Below are 18,863 nucleotides of genomic sequence, written 5' to 3'. Positions count from 1 at the left end.
TTACTTACTGTTATTCAAAAGCACTTTAATCTTAAGTTCGTCTTTTAATTGTACTAGTGACAGAGATATTGTTATTAATTGTACTAGTGACACAGATATTGTTATTGATTGATCATTAAAACTCTGTAGTTTTCTGACGACGCAGCGAATATTTTCATACTTTGAACGTCAAAAACGTAGAAATATTATGCTTTAAATTTGTAAATAAACCTAGTCGATCCAATTATATAACAGTTTTTATTTTCTTCACCCTTACAAATGTTTAACTCTTGTTAAACAGCCTTTCCTTGGCAAATTATACTGTCAGCTTTTCCAGTTGTCGTCACTACTAAATACCACTACTTTACATGAAGTGTATCAACATGACCCGTCCATTATAGAAAACCTTATAGTGACTGTATCAAATCTAAAAACTATGTACAACTCCCTAACTACCTCACACATATCTTAGTAAGTAAAATTGTCGTGATTCTATAATTCATCTCAGTTCTGTTCTCCAAACACAACATTAATATATCAAATATCTATACTTTATACAATAATTCTATTATCAAATAGACATTACGAATGTCATTGTTTTACCTGATACAAAGTTAACTACCTACTGATACAGTGTTGTGATTACAAGCTGTAAGGAATACCCGACCGTGCTATCGAGGACGGGGATCTTGTGAGGCACAAAGCGTTAACAACTCAGATAGATATCGTCCATATTGTTTTAATATACAACAATAATAATTTGAACATGTAACATATCACAGTATCTTCATATATCACAGATAAATAGCACATACCAATGGTTGATGAATGACAAGGCGTATCCATAATATCAAAACAGTTAAGTAGTTCCAATTTATCAATTTAAATGAAATCCGATCCTTTATTATAATTATTTATCGAAAATCTGCTAAAATAATATTGACATATTTTGAAATATAGTATTCATTTTTATTAAAGAATTGATTAATCACTGAAAAATGAGGAATTTCCTTTAAACCAGAAATATGAATCAGAGAAAATTAATGATGAAAATGTCATATAAATAAGTTAGTCTGTTAGAGAAATCAGTTCTCCTTTGTCGTGGTCAACCGGGGCTTGGCACGTGCGGAACACACCACATGTTTAGTCACACTAAACAGGAGTTACAGTTGTTGGCAGCAGAATGTTTCATATGTTCTGAACACATAGTGGCACATAAAATAAATAAATTCCACGTCTCGTCCCAATAACAAGCTCTTCACAGTCACAGTTCTAGTAACTGTCCTGTTGTCGGTATGGTAATGTTTCGTGCACGCTCATGCACGTGGTTTGCGTAATCACCGTTCCTGACGAAGGCGGTGGCGTAGACGAACACACATAATACAGTCTATGTGGTACGGAATACAGAGAACGGTACAGTTGTGTAAACGTATCGACGGTGTTAAGTCCGGAGTACCAGATTCAAAGTAATCCAGTCCCTCCTGGCGTACAGCGAAACAAATTCAGCACCAAAATTGGCCAAAATCTGGGTTGGAATTTCATCCAACGTTGATTTGTTCATAGTGAATTCTCCTGAAAGTTTCACACATAGCTCATGATTGGTCCGTACTGTCCGGAGCCGGGACGATTATATGCATCCCGGAAAACTTTTTAGGAAGATGTTCCATCCATCGGAGACATTTGTTGATGGCTTGTTTCTGCTCCTCGTCCATTTCCTCCATGACTGGATGATGGGGGTCGGACGATGAAGAGGACTGTGTGTGGAAACTCTCTGCAGAGTTACCACTGTTCACGTCAGATTTCTGGCCTGACGAGGAACTGTGTTGGTAAGCAGGTCTCCTAGTAATTCTATTCCCATTAGTACGTCTCCAGTTCTTTAGACGTTCTGTGTGTATCCACTGCTCCTGTCGTTTCAGATGGTGCCGTACATGGTCATTTGCAGCCATATCTTGCCTGTTGTCGAGTTTAAGAGATGACATTATCACTGGTGGTAGCAGGTAACCTGTGGCAGGTGTATCGTAACAGTCGGCTGGGTCGGTAAGTCTAACGCTTATCGAGCCGTTCTCTGCTTTTATACGTTCACGGCTCCTACTCCCCAATACACCTCTACCGTTATTGGTTAATCGATAGCTTTTGTCAGGTACATTCCGGAAACACTTTGGGTGCGTGACGTCACACAGCAGGCACGGATCCCGTCTGTGAAGGTTTATACTACTGTGATTTTCGGTTGAACTCCGTTTTATGGGAGGCAAAGTTGTTACTTTACTGACAGACCTAGATTCGATCTGTATATCTGTATCAAAGGTAGGCTGGACACTCGTCATTACATTCGTTTTTGTAGAATCAGAGAGGACAATGTTACCTTTAACTAAAGTCGTATCGCACCTATGTGGGTATTTTTCATTTAGTATCTTTCTCTTTTTATTTTTCTTAAGTCGTTTTGGAGGTGAAATATTTCCACAATCATTCATTTGAGTGAGATTATTGTCGAGAGACGTTTTCATCCTATCAGGGAGGTAGAAAGAGTTATTAGATCTGTTGGGTGGTATTTGGTCCAGTATTTTAAACCTCTTGGTCTATACTTAGATAGTAAGACAGGTGCGATGTCCTTTATACAGGGCTGGACCATCGATCTCTATTGACTTATACAGTTGTTACCACCTGAAACATACAAATTAAAATGCTATATAAATAACAAGCCCATCAACTACACATTAAAAACATGAATGAATAGGTGTTCTCGAAAAATTTTCTGTAGCTACTTGAGCGCAGAATCAATATCATCAATAAGAATAGTAAGAGTTTTGCAAATAGGGAACTGAGTGACTGTTCTCGACTGGTCAATGGAACCCGAAATAGAAGCGCTCACAAAGCCTTCTGATCCTAAAGCAAACAGCCAGAGAAGAGTATCGGCATATGTTTGTACCAACTATGTATTTTGATACGAAGAAATCTCGTAAACAAATTGCAACTATTGTAGCAAACTGTCTCAACTTTAGAGCGAACTTCACAGTAATAAATCGATACATATTATCTCCGAATGTATATTTATACTTCATTCAATAACTTCTATTTGCCAACGGAAAACACACGGATATATTTCTTTTTTTTGCCTATGTTATATTTATTTACTTTATCAATTAATTTATTAGGTATTAGAACATTTATAATCGAAAATTACGTCATAACTTGACTCAAATGAACTTTTGAGAGTTGACAACAGGACATGGTTATCATTGAGAGAATATTAGCGACCGCGTTTCTCTTGACAAATATTGTGGAGTCGTAAAACAATGGTTTGTCATACACTCAGATAATAATCACTCTTAGTATCGATATTGGGTGGGACTATATGATATAAAGTATATAGGTCCAATGATTGCTTCTATTAATGTAAAACAATACAATTCTTAACCAAGGAAAATGTTTGATGCATTGCAATAAAATTATTTTTTAATGGAATTAAATGCTACCAAACGAAAAACCAACTAAATGATATAATATACAAGTATGGGAACAATATCGATTCCGTAATCATATTTACACCTTTTAAAGTTGCTATCTTGAAACACGCTTTTCAAAACGATTTGGGTCTTTGTCGTTACCATGTATATGTTGTACTATCTGTCAACCTTTAAATAAAAACCTTTTTTCATCGATATTAAATCAGCAACAGAATATTTCAAACAAAGAGAAAAAATATATCGATTTAAAGTTGTACATGTATTGTTGTTATTACATAGTCAAGTCAAACAGAGGCAGTTTCTACAGTCAATTATTTAATGAAATAAACTTTCAAACTCCTTTGCAGTAATTATCAGCACATGTCGTGAACTACATGATCACTCGTCGATACAATACAGTACAAATGTCTATGAACTGACCACGGTTCATGTTTCACGTGGGTCGAGCATGCTACCCAGTGGTGGTCATTTGGGTGGGCGCTAGAACATATTTAGCCACACGACCTAATTCCACAATCAAACAAGCTATTATATAGACTTGAGGTGATGTTAGTTTAAAGGATATGCATTGAACCAAGCCTTAATATAGCAACAAGAACAAAGATGTCGCGGTTTAGGGACCAATATTATTACTGCAAACGTATTTGTAAATGAAAAGTGGGATCGAGTTCTGGACCAAACACACAAATGTTGCAAGCATAGTACTGGAGGTCAATGTGTGAACGTGTTTCAGAGAGTAATTTATTGTCAATCAAAACGTGTTAAATCATATGCATTTGACACCCTTTGATATAGAGGTCCTAACAAATAACGTCACCGAGCAAACCATCTTGTTTTTTTGTTATGCCGATTCTCGTCACAGATGCTATCTCGTAAATGACGATCTCGATAAATACACTATTGTCATTGTATCAATCATGACATAAAGGTAACATTGTTTAGATATATGATCTTGATTGCATCGAACCGTGTACTGTCAAGGGGTCAGTGATCACTCCATGCCCTTGTATCATAGAAATGAACTGAGAACCTGCGGACTCCGTAAGGTCAAGCGTTATACTGTAAGTACAAGAACTTATAAGTCATTATCTCAATATTGCCTCTCCAGCTTTTCGCAATACACAGACTAGCCTAAGCCCGACTCTGGGCCAAACAGAAACATGTTACCGACTTGTGGGGTGATCAAAACACTTGGGTCTCATGATCAGGCTCTAATAGTCAATCATTGTGTCAGTAATCTCTAATACAAGGTCTCACTAGGTGTTTCTCTATGGAATTGGTGAGGATATGTATATGTTTGGAATATATTCTATCCCCTCCATAAGTAGAATACAATACATTACTTAAACTGACAGTGAAAACTGAAGTGTAATCTGGATGTTGTTTTATTTTTTGTTAACATATTGATGTATTGTCTTTGGTAGTTCTTCGTCATCCTACAGGATATTTCTCCACTGTCAACATGTTGATCAGGTTAGACCTGAAGGTAAACAGTTTAAAGAATTTTGGAAAAGAAAACCAACTTGTACTTCCTCTGTGTGTTAATGACCTTAATGTGTCAAAATATCAGGCAATTGAATTTGGTGCGGTTATGTCAAAATGTTATTTTCTGCTTTTCACAAACATTTTCTCATGAGCTCTTGAAAATGCGTGACAATTTGCCAAATACTGACGATTGTCCGTTGTTTTTGTGGAGTTCCTAACTGACCAGTAAATAGAGTATACAACATACCCAACCAAACCAAACCCCAAAAATGTGTGATGACAGAGTGCATTGGCATAGAAACACTAATCAGTGAATCTTTGCTATATAATATATAAGGAAACGAAATCAGTAATATCTTATAGTAGTATCATTTATATAAGTAGTAATTATTACGTATACAGGCATAATGTCTTCACGTAAAGTTTTCCCCCGTGAATTTCACGTGAAAATTCTTTCAGGTCAAATCCACATGAATTTATGCACGTGAAATTTACATAAAGAAATATTGTCCATGTAGACCATGGATGTAAACACAATATTGGTTGTGCTGTTTGTTGCCATTTTATTTCGTTGAAAATATTATGGCGTGTCCAATAAGCATTTTCGTAGCGATAAGGGTTGCGTTTGATCCTGATGAACAGTTTCATTTTAATGACTTTAGACTGTTTTATTGGCATGATGTTTTTCCAGGCAACAAGTCTATCATATGAAACTCTTTGCTGGTAGTTATTGTTCCTTATTGATTACATTTCCTTTGATAATTTACAGCTGATATTACCTATTTTTCAGTATCTCACCCTGTAATATTACTCTAAATTGTAATTGATTTCGTCTAATTTTCATATGGTCTCCGTATCAGTAACCATTTTTATATTGCGTTATTTGCCATTGAGTAACATCAAGATTTTTTTAAATATCAATTTACGAATTAGCAACTTTATTTGCTGATACGTTATTTATTTTATCAAATATAGCAAAAGATAAATTGGCAAACTTTGTTCAAAAATCAATGTTTTATACAAAAAAAATGTTTTCTAGATGCATTTCTGGAATTCGCACAAACATATCAATCAAAATGTTGTCACTAAACGTTGTAATAAAGGTTATTTGTACTAGTTGTGTATACAAATCATTTCCTTTAATAAACACTAAACTTTCAAGTAAATAAAGTATAAAAAGGTTATAGGCCACTTATCCCACAACATACTTTGTGGTTTTCCGCAAAGTCGAAACAAAAACAAAAATTTGACCCTGGCAGTGTCGACGAACCTGGAGGTAATAACAATGAGATGACTACAAATATCTCTCCATGTAAGGGTCATTGCCACATCTTTATTACATGAGTTTGGGACCATTTTACCACTCAATAGGTTGCATCTCTTGAAATCATTTACGACGCAATTGAAATTTTTGTATCAAAGACGTTTATCAGGAAAGAAATATTACTAATTAACACAAAGTGTCCTTCAAATGACATTACAAGTATTACTCATGTCAGTCTTCTAACATTCAAGACGACAATTTTTCCTCATTCAAAACCAGAAGCCAGGGAACCCCTGTTTACATAACTAATATATCATTTAAATATTGAGACGAAGTTAGTATATTTTTGATATCAAAAGCGTTTTTACAAGCATTTTGGGAATTCCATTTTACAAACCAAATGCATCCATTAATGTAAATTTGAGAAATTAAATGCATTTTAATTTATGTATTGTGGGAAACCCAGTTCATGTAACTTATGTATTCATGTATGTATTTTTATTTATCATTATATAAGGTCGTATCAACATACATGAATAAATAAGTTCACTTCTAGTGAATTGAGTATATTATCAATTACTGAATCTATGACAGTTAAAGAAAAGACGATGTGGAACGCAAATAAGTTTATTCTAAATACTTTCGGAGTAGAAAACATACATATTACAAGCAAATCATGTTTTTTCTTCAACACGATTTCTTATAATCTTACTATTCTTGGAATTCAGTGGATTATCGTTCTTTTCTGTATCATGTCATACTGTAAAATAATATATTTTCGCGGCATATCATTATCGCGTTGCCATGGCGATTGGTGCACAGCTAATTTTGAATATCACATTCTAAATCTTGAAAATGGTGCACGCACCTTAATGGACCTTTTAGATGACGTTTTACATAGGGTAATTGGAGGTACAGTAAATATTATCAGAATTAATATAGATAAATATTGAATGAAAATCTCCGCTTTAGTAACGTTATACTCAGTATTTAACGAGTTCAGTTTATAAAGTACATTTTTTTGTACGTCAGAATGAACAGTGAAATTTAAATCCTTGACCAATGTAGAACATATCACAGTGAACGTATACACAATCAAAATTAAAATTTAGCAAGTCATAATTACCCGATCGAGTGACGTCTTACGAAAAAGAAATATCTGTGTCTAATTCAAATTGTAATAGCAGATCCTATCAGATTGTGTATGGGACGACTCCGGATATTATTCTATATATAGTAACACTTCACAGTTAAGTTAAGGTGTATTTGAACTGGACGTCACTGGTCAATTGGGAAATCAAAACACGTCATAAACCCTCCATAAAGTTTAAATGACCATCGGAATGGACAGGACTCACTGCACATCAACACACGGGTTATAGTGTGGTCCAACTTTTGACCCGTCATTACAATGTATATTGTTTAGTAGGTATCAGATTTTGTGTATTGGATTTTCCGATTTATGTACAATCCTATAAAGAAAATCCCCTTCGTAAAATACGCAAAATTTGGTGGGTATTTTTCAGAGTAGATATTACCTACAAAAGTACAATGTGTATCAGTTGGTTGTTACAAAATAGTTATCAACATTGCGTTTCCCTAGAAACGGAAGTCTGAAAAAATGATTTTTGATTTTACTTTGAATTTGTTCTGACCTATTATTTCGGATTATTGATATACTAGCCTTATGCCGTGTTTATCTCGTTATGGAAGTCCGTTAGTTCTGAAAACAATTAAGGTTTTATTTTCACAATTTTTTATTTTTGAATTTTTTCCTACAATCCAACAAATGTTAACCAGCTTATCTTCGTGTGCCATTTATTTTCTTGTATTTCGTTGACGATCAGATTTCGTGAAAACATTGTCGCGAAAAAGATTCAGTTACAAGTAAATCAGAGCGTTTTTCAACTGTGAAATTAAATCGCCATAAAAATGTCGCTGGGTATATAACTCGAAACTAAGCCGCCACGAAAATAAGCTGGTTTACAGTATATTCTGAATATTGTTTTTCTGATTATGTTAACCCAAATTTATTTCAGAAATACATCTAGGTATGTATTACGACTAGATCCTAAGGTAATGTATTTACCGAATTATTATCGAGTTGTTATGCTGAATTGAACGTTATCAATTATCTATAATTTATGATTTCAATATTTTCACGTTAAGCGTTCATGTCAGGGTATAAATATCATTTATTACTCCCTTAAAAGTCGCAGTGAATAACGATTATTACGATGGTTAAAAGGCATTATTAGTCGTAGTGTTCTATTGTTAAAAGAGAACATTAATGTCTAGAGCTACAGATCATATATCTTCAGCTGAAATGTTTGATAACAACAAAAATGATTTTTAAATCAATAATAGTATTGGAATTCTTGTTTTATTTACGGTCATAGAATTATACGATATAGCAAACAATAAAAATGACTTGTGAATATGACAAGTTTATGACTAGAAGATATTAATCATGAACAGTTAGGTTTTGAATTTGATTTGTTTCAACGTCCCATTAAACAACCCAGAAATACAAATCATCTCGTTTGTTGTCCCTTGATGTATATTTCAGTGGAATAGCACTATAAAGTCATAATTATCATATTCACAACTACAAGGGAGCAATATTAATTAACCTAAAACAGCACACACCAAACGCATAAATATTACATAGTTTACAAATTCTTTTGTTTAATTTATGTTCTCACCTGTCGATAAAACGTTTACCAATTGAAATTCAAAGTGAAATCAATCAAATATTAAAGAAAGTATTCATAATATTATATTTTTCTATTATCACTGATACATAGTAATTTAGAACATAAATGTTTGGAAAACTGATGTCCGTTTTAAGTATATATTTTGACTGTTATAATACATTTCCTTCACCTTAACGATTTTTGCATTTTCTGACAAAAAAAGCTATTTTCCCATAAAAACGTTTTTTTTTCACACGAGTAATGATCTTTCACACCAGAGAAAAACATGTTTACGCCTACTCTCTAAATTGGCTGTGACATACAGTTTAATTTGACCATTAATGTTGATACAAGTTGATGCTTTAAAGCAATATTCGTGAATACCGAGGTTAAGTGTAGTGTTTATTGTCCAACGTATATATTGTTCAGAGTTTTGACCAACTTTGGGAATGTTAATCTTTACTAGGTTGTTTGCCGTCCAGATTTATGAAGTATTGTGAGGCGTTTGTCCACTACTATTAGGGCGACAACATGTTTATACTTCGTTAATGGTCCAATAACATAGGTATAGTCGTTAGTCAGGCGACAGACAATTGCCATTAAATTGTTTAATCTTGTTTGTTATCTTATTTCAAAGAAACAAATACTTTATATTTGAAACAAAAATGTGTTCAAACTACTAATCAATTCAATTATCTTTTGAAACTCCACTGAGTTTCAAGAATTCTAGTTATTTAAAAAATCAAGTAAAAAATACAATAGTTAATCATTTACAACACATTCGATTGCGAAAGTTTACACTATTCTTTGTAGTGTGCCTTGATAACATTGTCGGCTAAAAATAATTCATTATTGTATCAAATTTGAACGCGTTTGAGACAAAAGAAAACCCTATCTTAGGACAATTTGCATGTAATAAATAACTCAACTTGCGAAATCCAGGCGGCATATTAAAGTGTCTGTCCGGAATGTTCAGCACCAAAGTTACCCTGCATTGGATATTCATTTTTTCTTCATCGAAGGTTTCCATTAGTCAGATTCTTCATCGAAGGTTTCCATTGGTCAGATTCTTCATCGAAGGTTTCCATTGGTCAGATTCTTCATCGAAGGTTTCCATTGGTCAGATTCTTCATCGAAGGTTTCCATTAGTCAGATTCTTCATCGAAGGTTTCCATTAGTCAGATTCTTCATCGAAGGTTTCCATTAGTCAGATTCTTCATCGAAGGTTTCCATTGGTCAGATTCTTCATCGAAGGTTTCCATTGGTCAGATTCTTCATCGAAGGTTTCCATTGGTCAGATTCTTCATCGAAGGTTTCCATTGGTCAGATTCTTCATCGAAGGTTTCCATTGGTCAGATTCTTCATCGAAGGTTTCCATTGGTCAGATTCTTCATCGAAGGTTTCCATTGGTCAGATTCTTCATCAAAGGTTTCCATTGGTCAGATTCTTCATCGAAGGTTTCCATTGGTCAGATTCTTCATCGAAGGTTTCCATTGGTCAGATTACCAATGGAACCTTTGATGAAGAAAAAATGAATATGTCTGATAAGAAATATTTGGACTATGTTTACACCAGTAAGGCCACGATTTAATCAGATGTGTCTATTACCTTTCGATCGGACGATGCCTTCTGTCAGTACAGGTAATGAGACTGTATATCACGATCGTGTTGTTTATTGTCAGATGCTAATGCAATCTGTTTTTACCTGTAACTGAATCAATTGAGACCTCACAGGTATCAAAGCTGATGACAGCTACCACACAACTAACAAACAGAATTATTTTGGGTTATGTTTTGGTTTCCGTCAGTTGTCATTGTTGTGTTATTTTACTAAACTAAAGCGTGACCGACATGTAAAAACAATTAAATATAGTGTCTGGATTCTGTCAGCATGATCTGGCCTGCACAACAACAATAACCTTGTAAATCACATTATTCCGTATATGAGTTTTTTTTTTTTTTTACTTTAGTCACCAAAAGAGAATAAATTGGTTTATTTTGCAATAGCTGTAACTCTAAATATTTTACGTATGTTTTTGTTTTTGAAGTCAGATCAGTTCAATCCTCTTAGTAACACTTTCCTTTACATATATTTATATATGCCCCTATATAGTCAATGGAAGGGAAGTTGCATTCGAATTTACGTAATCACAATGACGTATGAATACAAACGCAGTGTAGGTTCGGACTACTTCTAGTTCACCCTTCGATAAGATTTTACGTCATAAGTTGACGGATTTCAATGTAACAATAAAGAGTTTTTATTAGATCCAATTAAATATGTATTTGACATCAAAACAAAAGATGTGTTCAAGCATTGTAATGGTAATAAGAAAACAAAATTATTCGCTGTTCGTACAATAAAATAAAAATCATGACTTTGAAGAATTTAGTCTATATCGCATTCGTAGACCGATACATACATGACAAACATTCAGTAGCTCAACGGTCATACCATCCATGGCAATAGGCTATATCACTTTCCTCGGTTGAAAATCAAATATGGCGGTTCGCTCCGCCTCGGTAATCTCAATTTTCATTAGAAATGGACATTATTGATATATTATCAAATTGGGGAAAAAACATATTTAAAGATATTTTAAAAATAATTGAAAGGTGTCATTGTTATATTTCAAACCAAACTGCAGCTATAACATTCAATAATCGGAACTATATCTTCGGTCATCCTGACTACCGTAGTTACCCAACTTAGCAACCATCACCGTTTTAAATTTGACGTAAAAGTAGACTTATTTATGTAAATATATAGATTAAACAGTGTTTTGATTCCGTTAAAGGTGGTATGAACGCAATGGGATACAGACATATTCTACATGTAGCGCTAACGCGCTACATTGAATATGTCTGTATCCCATTGCGTTCATACCATCTTTAACACAATCAAAACACTGTTCAATCTCTATTAGTACGATTTATGGAGACATATTTTGATGACAGATTGATCTGACACATACGAGTGGTAAGATGAGTTTTTCATTCTTTCTTTTTGATTTTGTGGGTTTTTTTTTTATTGATTAGAGGCCTCTTGAAGCGTTCGCCATGTTTACAACGGCATCCAGTACATCTTCCGTGTGGGCATATTCTGAATAACTGTCAAAAACATGTTATTCTTAAGACAAATAATCTCTGTAATGCTGTTTTTTAATGGTATGTAGTTAGGAATTCGGAAAATTCTAAAATGTTTTAAAATCAAAACAAAAACACAAGTGTCTTGTAAAAAGTACTCTATGTTTTCGTCATTTCTCCCCACTGACAACAAACCAACTAGATTTAGCATCTAAAACCTGTAAAGAATGAAAATATTATGAATTGTAAATTTAACCGTTCGCACGATTGAAGTATATGTAAGTAGTTTACGTATCGTCTACCGGCCAGTTAAGTAAATACTGATTTTACCCAGGTGTGACAATATTGACCGGCTAGGACACTTCGCATACCGGTCTACCCAGGAGCCCTACCTCCACTAAAGTTTGGAGGAGGGGGTAGCCTTTGATTAAGGAGAGTCGGTCAATATAAGGACTTAATGACCGGGTGAGGATAAAACATTCCTACCATCACTGTATAAATCACGAGGGATAAAATGAGTAGGTATGCTTGTCCGAGTCGATGGTACTCCGCCCAGATTAGTCAAAGATAAAGCATAACCGAAGTCTTACCAGTGTCCGAAAGAACACGCGCACAAACATGAAAATGAACCCACATAGTGTTCAAATGATGTGACTGTCAAACATTGTATTCAATAAAGCCCGTTCTTGATATAATTTAGGTGATCATTCAAGCCCTTAACAACACAATTCTACTTTCTCCTACAAGGATACCATTTTAAAAGACTATAGCAAATCCAATGTACATTACGTCATTTATCAAACGAACACGTTTTCCATTTTTAAAGTTTTCAGGTGTGTGATTTATTGTTTTAAATCGATTTCTAGATTATATCATGTAGGTAAGAGAAGTTAGATGAGTGACACCTTTTTAATTATTTCGTTTAATTCAATGGACGATTGGTTCCCCTTTGACTCCTTAAAGTATATGCGTGGGACAAATACATACTCACCTCGAAATAGGAAAGTGGATATGGTTGGAGGGCGATAGAAATATTGACATAAAACATTCCCGAATTACATTTAAGTTTTCTAGGTAACTCCACCCAGTATCTACACAAATAAACAATAGCCACGAGATAATCTACCAGGAAACAGTCCGGGTATCTGTCATCCGGAACTGGTGCAGCATTGGAGGGACGCCAAAAAGTCTTCCGGGAATCTTATTCGGGGTAGATATCGCGAGCCTTAATAAATTAACTCTAAGTGTCCCTATTATTTACATTAGAAATTATATTTTGATAAATGAAGTCTTCGTACCGACTGATAGTTTACGATTTGTATTTTATTCTAATATTCTACAGCCAAATAACCGTTTTATAGTCCTCCGGTTACTATGATATACCTATAAAAGGTTGATTTTTTATGGAATGTACCTGAGACAAATACATAACGAGATCATAAACTATACTAAGGGTAGTTCACACGTCATTGTATGACTCCCCATGATCAGTAATGTTTATAGCGATAATGATGGGAGGATGTATACAGATGTAAGACGGTAAAAATGAAAATAAATTTTAGCAAACGTTGAAGGTTACAAACGTATGTTTATGGAATTGATCTCATGTGGTTTTGCTGTTGATACGAAACCTTTATGTAATAAATACTAACATATTATTTCATGTCAATTGGTCATCATTCTAAAGCATACAGGGTGCTGAAAATATCAACTCTCAACAAGAGATAGAATATATAGCTTCGCTTACCTCGACATATGCTATTCTTCTAAGTTTTATAAGAGAAGACAATCTAGTATTATCCTCCTTTAAAAAAGTCCTTTCAATTTCAATTTTAAATATAATTTACAAAATGACCGAACAACAGATAATGCTTGCGGAAGTTTCCCCCCTAAAAGTCCCTTCCATATGATCAGGCGACGCTATTGCTACCAAATTTCAGTAGATGTAAGGGAGGCAACTCCTAGTTATCATATGCGCGATATCTAAATGTCAGTCGTTATAACTTATCGTGAAAAAAAAACATTATAAAAACTGTATAAATTGTGAAATGATGTTTCTAAAACAAAGATAGAAGACAAAGTAACATTAAATGATAAAAGGCATCACTTGAGTATGATTGATGTCCTCTTTTAACACTTTATGACATACTCAATGTGCTTATAAATACATCTGATACACTTTAATGTCTGACCAAAAAGCATCATAATGAAATGAAGACCACTGAATTAAAACACGTTATAGCATCAAGTTTCGGATGTAACGAAAGTGAACATTGTAAACAATAAAAATAAATCCCCAAAATAGTTAGGTTTATAAAGTGTTATCGTGGATAGTATTCTTATTGGACTATGAATTTATTGTAATAAAATTGTACTCATATATATATAAATATCATAAAGGAAACGTATTGATACAAAATTGAAGTTGAGGAATTTAACTAGTTTAACTACAACGTGAAGATTTACTTACAAGTTATATCCAATGATTTCAATATTTATTCCGATTTCTCATTGATACATATGTAATACAAAAGGAAACTTTAAATCTTGTTATTATTTGTGCTGAATGAAATAATCACGAAGATGAACTGCATAATGCGTTCTTTCAAGGATTTATAAGTGAGAAGGATTCGTGACTGTCTCTTTACATTACTAAACACCACGCGAGACGCCTATGAACCAGGAATAAAAACCGTTTTTCTCAACAAATACTTGTCTTATCGAGTCAAACGAAACACCATTGTAAAGTTTATTAAATTTCACGACGTATATTACTTGCTTTAAAGACGGATATGTCTAAAATTTTCGTTAAAAAAGATCGACAGCTCAGCTCATGAAATGACGGCCCCGCTTCAGAAAGTAAGACGGTAACCACCGCACCCGCAAGCTACATCAAAGGCTGCGCCGGCGGATATCAAAGGAAAATCAGTCGTCGCCCAACGTCACGGTCAGTGCACAAACACAAAAGCGCCTGCCTTGGACTTCCCCAAAACCCAGTGTGACTTATCCTTCTCATATACGTCCTTGGTTCTTTCAAGAGTTATTATTGATTCTCTTTAATTTACAAAATGAACCATACGGGTCATCATGTTCCTTGACGATTCTTAAATAAAGGAGACAAACATATGACGAAGTTCAACACTGTTAACCAAATTTCCTTCCCGGCTACAAAATAACACGATTTCCATTTCAAACAAATTGGCGGATTTAAATATTGACTGGACATTCCTATTACGAAAAATCAGTTATGTAGATGCGCATTCACGCTATATCTCATGTGTGCATCACAGAGATCAAAATATGTATACACTATAATATTATAGATTGACTCTATTTAAAACAAGAACCAGCTTGCCATTATTTCATTTCAGATTGTTTCACAGAAATAATTAACTGTTTGTTCTATAATAAACCAGATGATGTGCTTTATAAACTATCATACAAGCGAGTTTAATCCGACATGTACGACGTTGGTCAGCATATGGTACGGTATCTTGTACTGGGTGAAGAATCGTATATAAGTCAGGTTTGAGACATAACATCAAAATGGTTTTATATTGTTTTATATGTAATGCTTTCCAACCAAAGAAGACGGATCAGACAAAGGTATTACAAATGTGAATTATCTTTCCTTTATTTGCCTTATTCTTTGTATAAAATGTCGGCATATGTGACAATTTGAAAGTACACAGTCAATTCAAAAAGTGATTAGCCAGTTTTTAGACAGTTTAACAACCATTTTAAAATCAAGATCAAATAGATTCCTGTAATACTATATCCCATTTTATTTCATAAGATTCTTAAGAACATTATATCCGTCTATATCCTGATTTGAGTAAAGTTATAATCATACGTTGTGTAGCAAATGAGAAAGGAAAAATTGCACTATTCAAGTCACCTTTGAAGTAGTGGACCATGGATAATCATCTATTGTGACTGCTGTTTATATTACTTAGTATATGGTAAAATCAACTCCTTCTGTTTCAGTATTAGATCTAGAATTAATTAAGTATTAAACCGACATATCTCCATAGTATACTTGAAGATTCGTTCCATGTGGATGGGACAAATAGTCTACCCTCGGGTCACAAAATGCAATAATACCAGAGGTTTGCCGAGGCAAAATAGTTTTGAAAATAAATGTATACTTTGATCTAAGTACATTTTATGAATTTACAAGTAAATTTCAATTTAAATATTACCGATATACGCTTTTATATGGCTTCAAGTTTATACAAATTGCAACTCTGGCTAAATCACTTCATGCCGTTGTATTTTGCATACAGCTATTACATGATCTAGTACCTTATGGGAGATATTAAAATTAAGGTACATGTATAAGACAGACAATGGATATATTTTGACGAACAGAAATTATTTGATCTTTGAAAAATATCTTTGCAAAACTCTCCCCATATCTTTGAAAATATATATTTTTTTGAAATTCGTTTTAGTTAGTTTTGAAAATGCAATACGTCACATCACAATTAAAACGTATCATTGTTAAATCTAATTTGGCCAATTGCCATTAATGTCATTGATACCTATCAATAAGGATTTTACCATCGGTATATATTTTGTTTATCGCCAAAGATAAAAATATCAATTTATGTTATATTTCATTTCGAAATAAAGCAAAAATACAAAAAAGACGTTCTTACCTCGGAAGGAGCCATGTAAACTTGGTTTGTTAACATGTTAACTGTCTCTGTACCTTATTAGAGATTTACACCCACTGGTATTGACTACCCTGTATAAGGGGTATCGAGGGCCATCGTATGTAGACTGACAAGGGGTGACGGTATAAAAACCACCATACAACACATTATACAGTGGGGTGTAAAGCCAGGTACATAAGATAGGGAGTTTGTCACCTTATTGTTTTATCAGGTCGATCGTGGGGGGCCTTTAGCTGAGACCTCGTCACATTCCAGTCCTGAAGTGTGCTCACTCGAGTAAGGAATTGTGTATTGCACTTTGTGTATGATATCGAGGACCTAATTGTAAGCTGATCCCATCAATGGATAAACAAATAAATAATAGAGACCAATGCGGATAGACACGAATCGACAAAAACAAAGACAATGTCCTTATCTGATCAGCGTTGTTTGTACGTACATACAAACTCGGTGGCGTTGGGTTGTAGTGTACCGTAAGTTATTTAAGTATGATGGCTTTGTGTGCAAAAGTTTACACGACGACAACATAGTTGTATTACTTATTTATTACTGGGGATATTTTGTCGACAAGGTAATGACACACACGAATATCAGATTATTGATAGGATCATGAACATACTATTAACACTGATAAACACTAAGGAAAAACTCACAAAATAACATTAACAAGTTTAATAGTTTCACAAGTATTATTTTTACACGAAGTATTTCGTATAGAGTTTTAAAGCTTGAGACCCCCAAAGTGTGATTGCTGAGGATATAAATTGGGTATAGATCATTACTATTACCAAAACTATTTACTTATCATCTCTGAGGAAGTTCACATTATGACATAAACATTTCATATGATTTACAATTACCGTGTATTTCTTTTTCATGAAATACCTGATGTATTATTTAGAGCTTCAGACCCCAAAGTGCCACCTTTGTGGACATGACATCATTGTCATTATCAATACTACATGTATTACCACTAAAGACGTGTTTATTACAAAAGGACATTAAACATTTCATATGTTTCAAAAGTATTAGTTTTCCTGATTTTTTTAAAAAGTTTTATTTTAAGATATTTTTACGTATTTTTTAAAAGCTTGATATCCCCAAAGTGCAACTTTTTTCTGGACATGAGCGGGTATAGGCGATTTCATTATCAATACTATAAATCATAGCATATAATCATGGTGTAAATCAAAGTTTACAGAAATGTCACGTTTTTCATTCTACACGTTGTCGTACGATGGCGCTGTGGACACCATATTACCACTGGGACCAGTCTACCCCCGATTGTATCGTTTGTACCCGTTACTGGCCAGTGGTACTACAGTAACTTTGTACCGTTTGAGGTAATTTTCAGATACACAAATCTATACCAGGGTATCAGCACAACCAGATTATCCCTCAGCTACTCCATAAAGACTGTCACGTGAACCTTAATACTGTTTCACGACTGCTTGATAAAACTGATACATTTCAATAGAAAACTTCGTTTTATAAATAAACAGTTTTCATTATAAATAATCATCGTTTCATCTATATTTTGATCTTATTTCGTTGGTTTAGAGTTCAAATCAAGCTTTGGTATGCTGTATTTGTTCTCCGAGTGTGTTTCTTTGGTGAAAAAAAATAATCGTCCCTGATTAACAGGCGACGAAATAAATCCAAAAGTAAGTCACATTCAGTGTGATGATTGGAACACTTCGTATAAGGAATGACCAAGCAAAACAAACATCTATAGCGTATTTGTCTTTAATAGTATACAAGAAAAACTAACTACCACTTCATACGCACATGTATATCATAAGATTATTTCATATTTTGAGGTTTTCATTAATCCCGTACCTCGGTTTCATTATGTTTTCTGCATTTAAAAAACGTAGAAAAGTTATACGTATATTTTATTGTACTGACATTGGTAACAAGCCAATGAAATAAAAGACAAAGACTACACAATTGTAGCATTTCAACTTCTATCATTTGTCTATAAGTGTGTCTCACCATTCAGTTGTGACGTCTCACTTTAACGGAATAGTGTCGGATATAAATGGATAGTGTAATAAACTGTGATTATGGTTGATGAATTAAAGTTAGAATGTGTTCTCCGAGTTTTTCACAATAACAAAGTCAATTCCTACATGAATCGTCTTCTTTTGTTTTCTCTGTCCTCGTGTCCTAATATTGATTTTGGAAATGCTGGAATGATGATTCTTCT

At 33.9% G+C, this 18,863-nt stretch overlaps 1 protein-coding gene across 1 annotated transcript; it reads right to left on the bottom strand.

Moving 5' to 3' along the window:
- Positions 1-702: 702 nt before the first annotated feature.
- LOC138327979 (uncharacterized) lies at positions 703-16,766 on the bottom strand. The gene is made up of 2 exons (XM_069274514.1): positions 16,637-16,766; positions 703-2,640 (listed from the first exon to the last, which is right to left on the bottom strand). The coding sequence occupies exon 2, from the start codon at positions 2,481-2,483 to the stop codon at positions 1,572-1,574; it is 912 nt and encodes a 303-aa protein (XP_069130615.1). The 5' UTR covers positions 2,484-2,640; positions 16,637-16,766; the 3' UTR covers positions 703-1,571.
- Positions 16,767-18,863: the final 2,097 nt, after the last annotated feature.

This window comes from Argopecten irradians, chromosome 7, assembly GCF_041381155.1.
Source record: "Argopecten irradians isolate NY chromosome 7, Ai_NY, whole genome shotgun sequence".
Taxonomy (NCBI): Eukaryota; Metazoa; Mollusca; class Bivalvia; order Pectinida; family Pectinidae; genus Argopecten; species Argopecten irradians.
This window is presented reverse-complemented; position numbering and strand designations above follow the sequence as displayed.

Bases quoted from the DNA above. Each gene is read 5' to 3' on its own strand.
- LOC138327979 (XM_069274514.1), bottom strand. From the start codon at position 2,483: ATGAAAACGTCTCTCGACAATAATCTCACTCAAATGAATGATTGTGGA.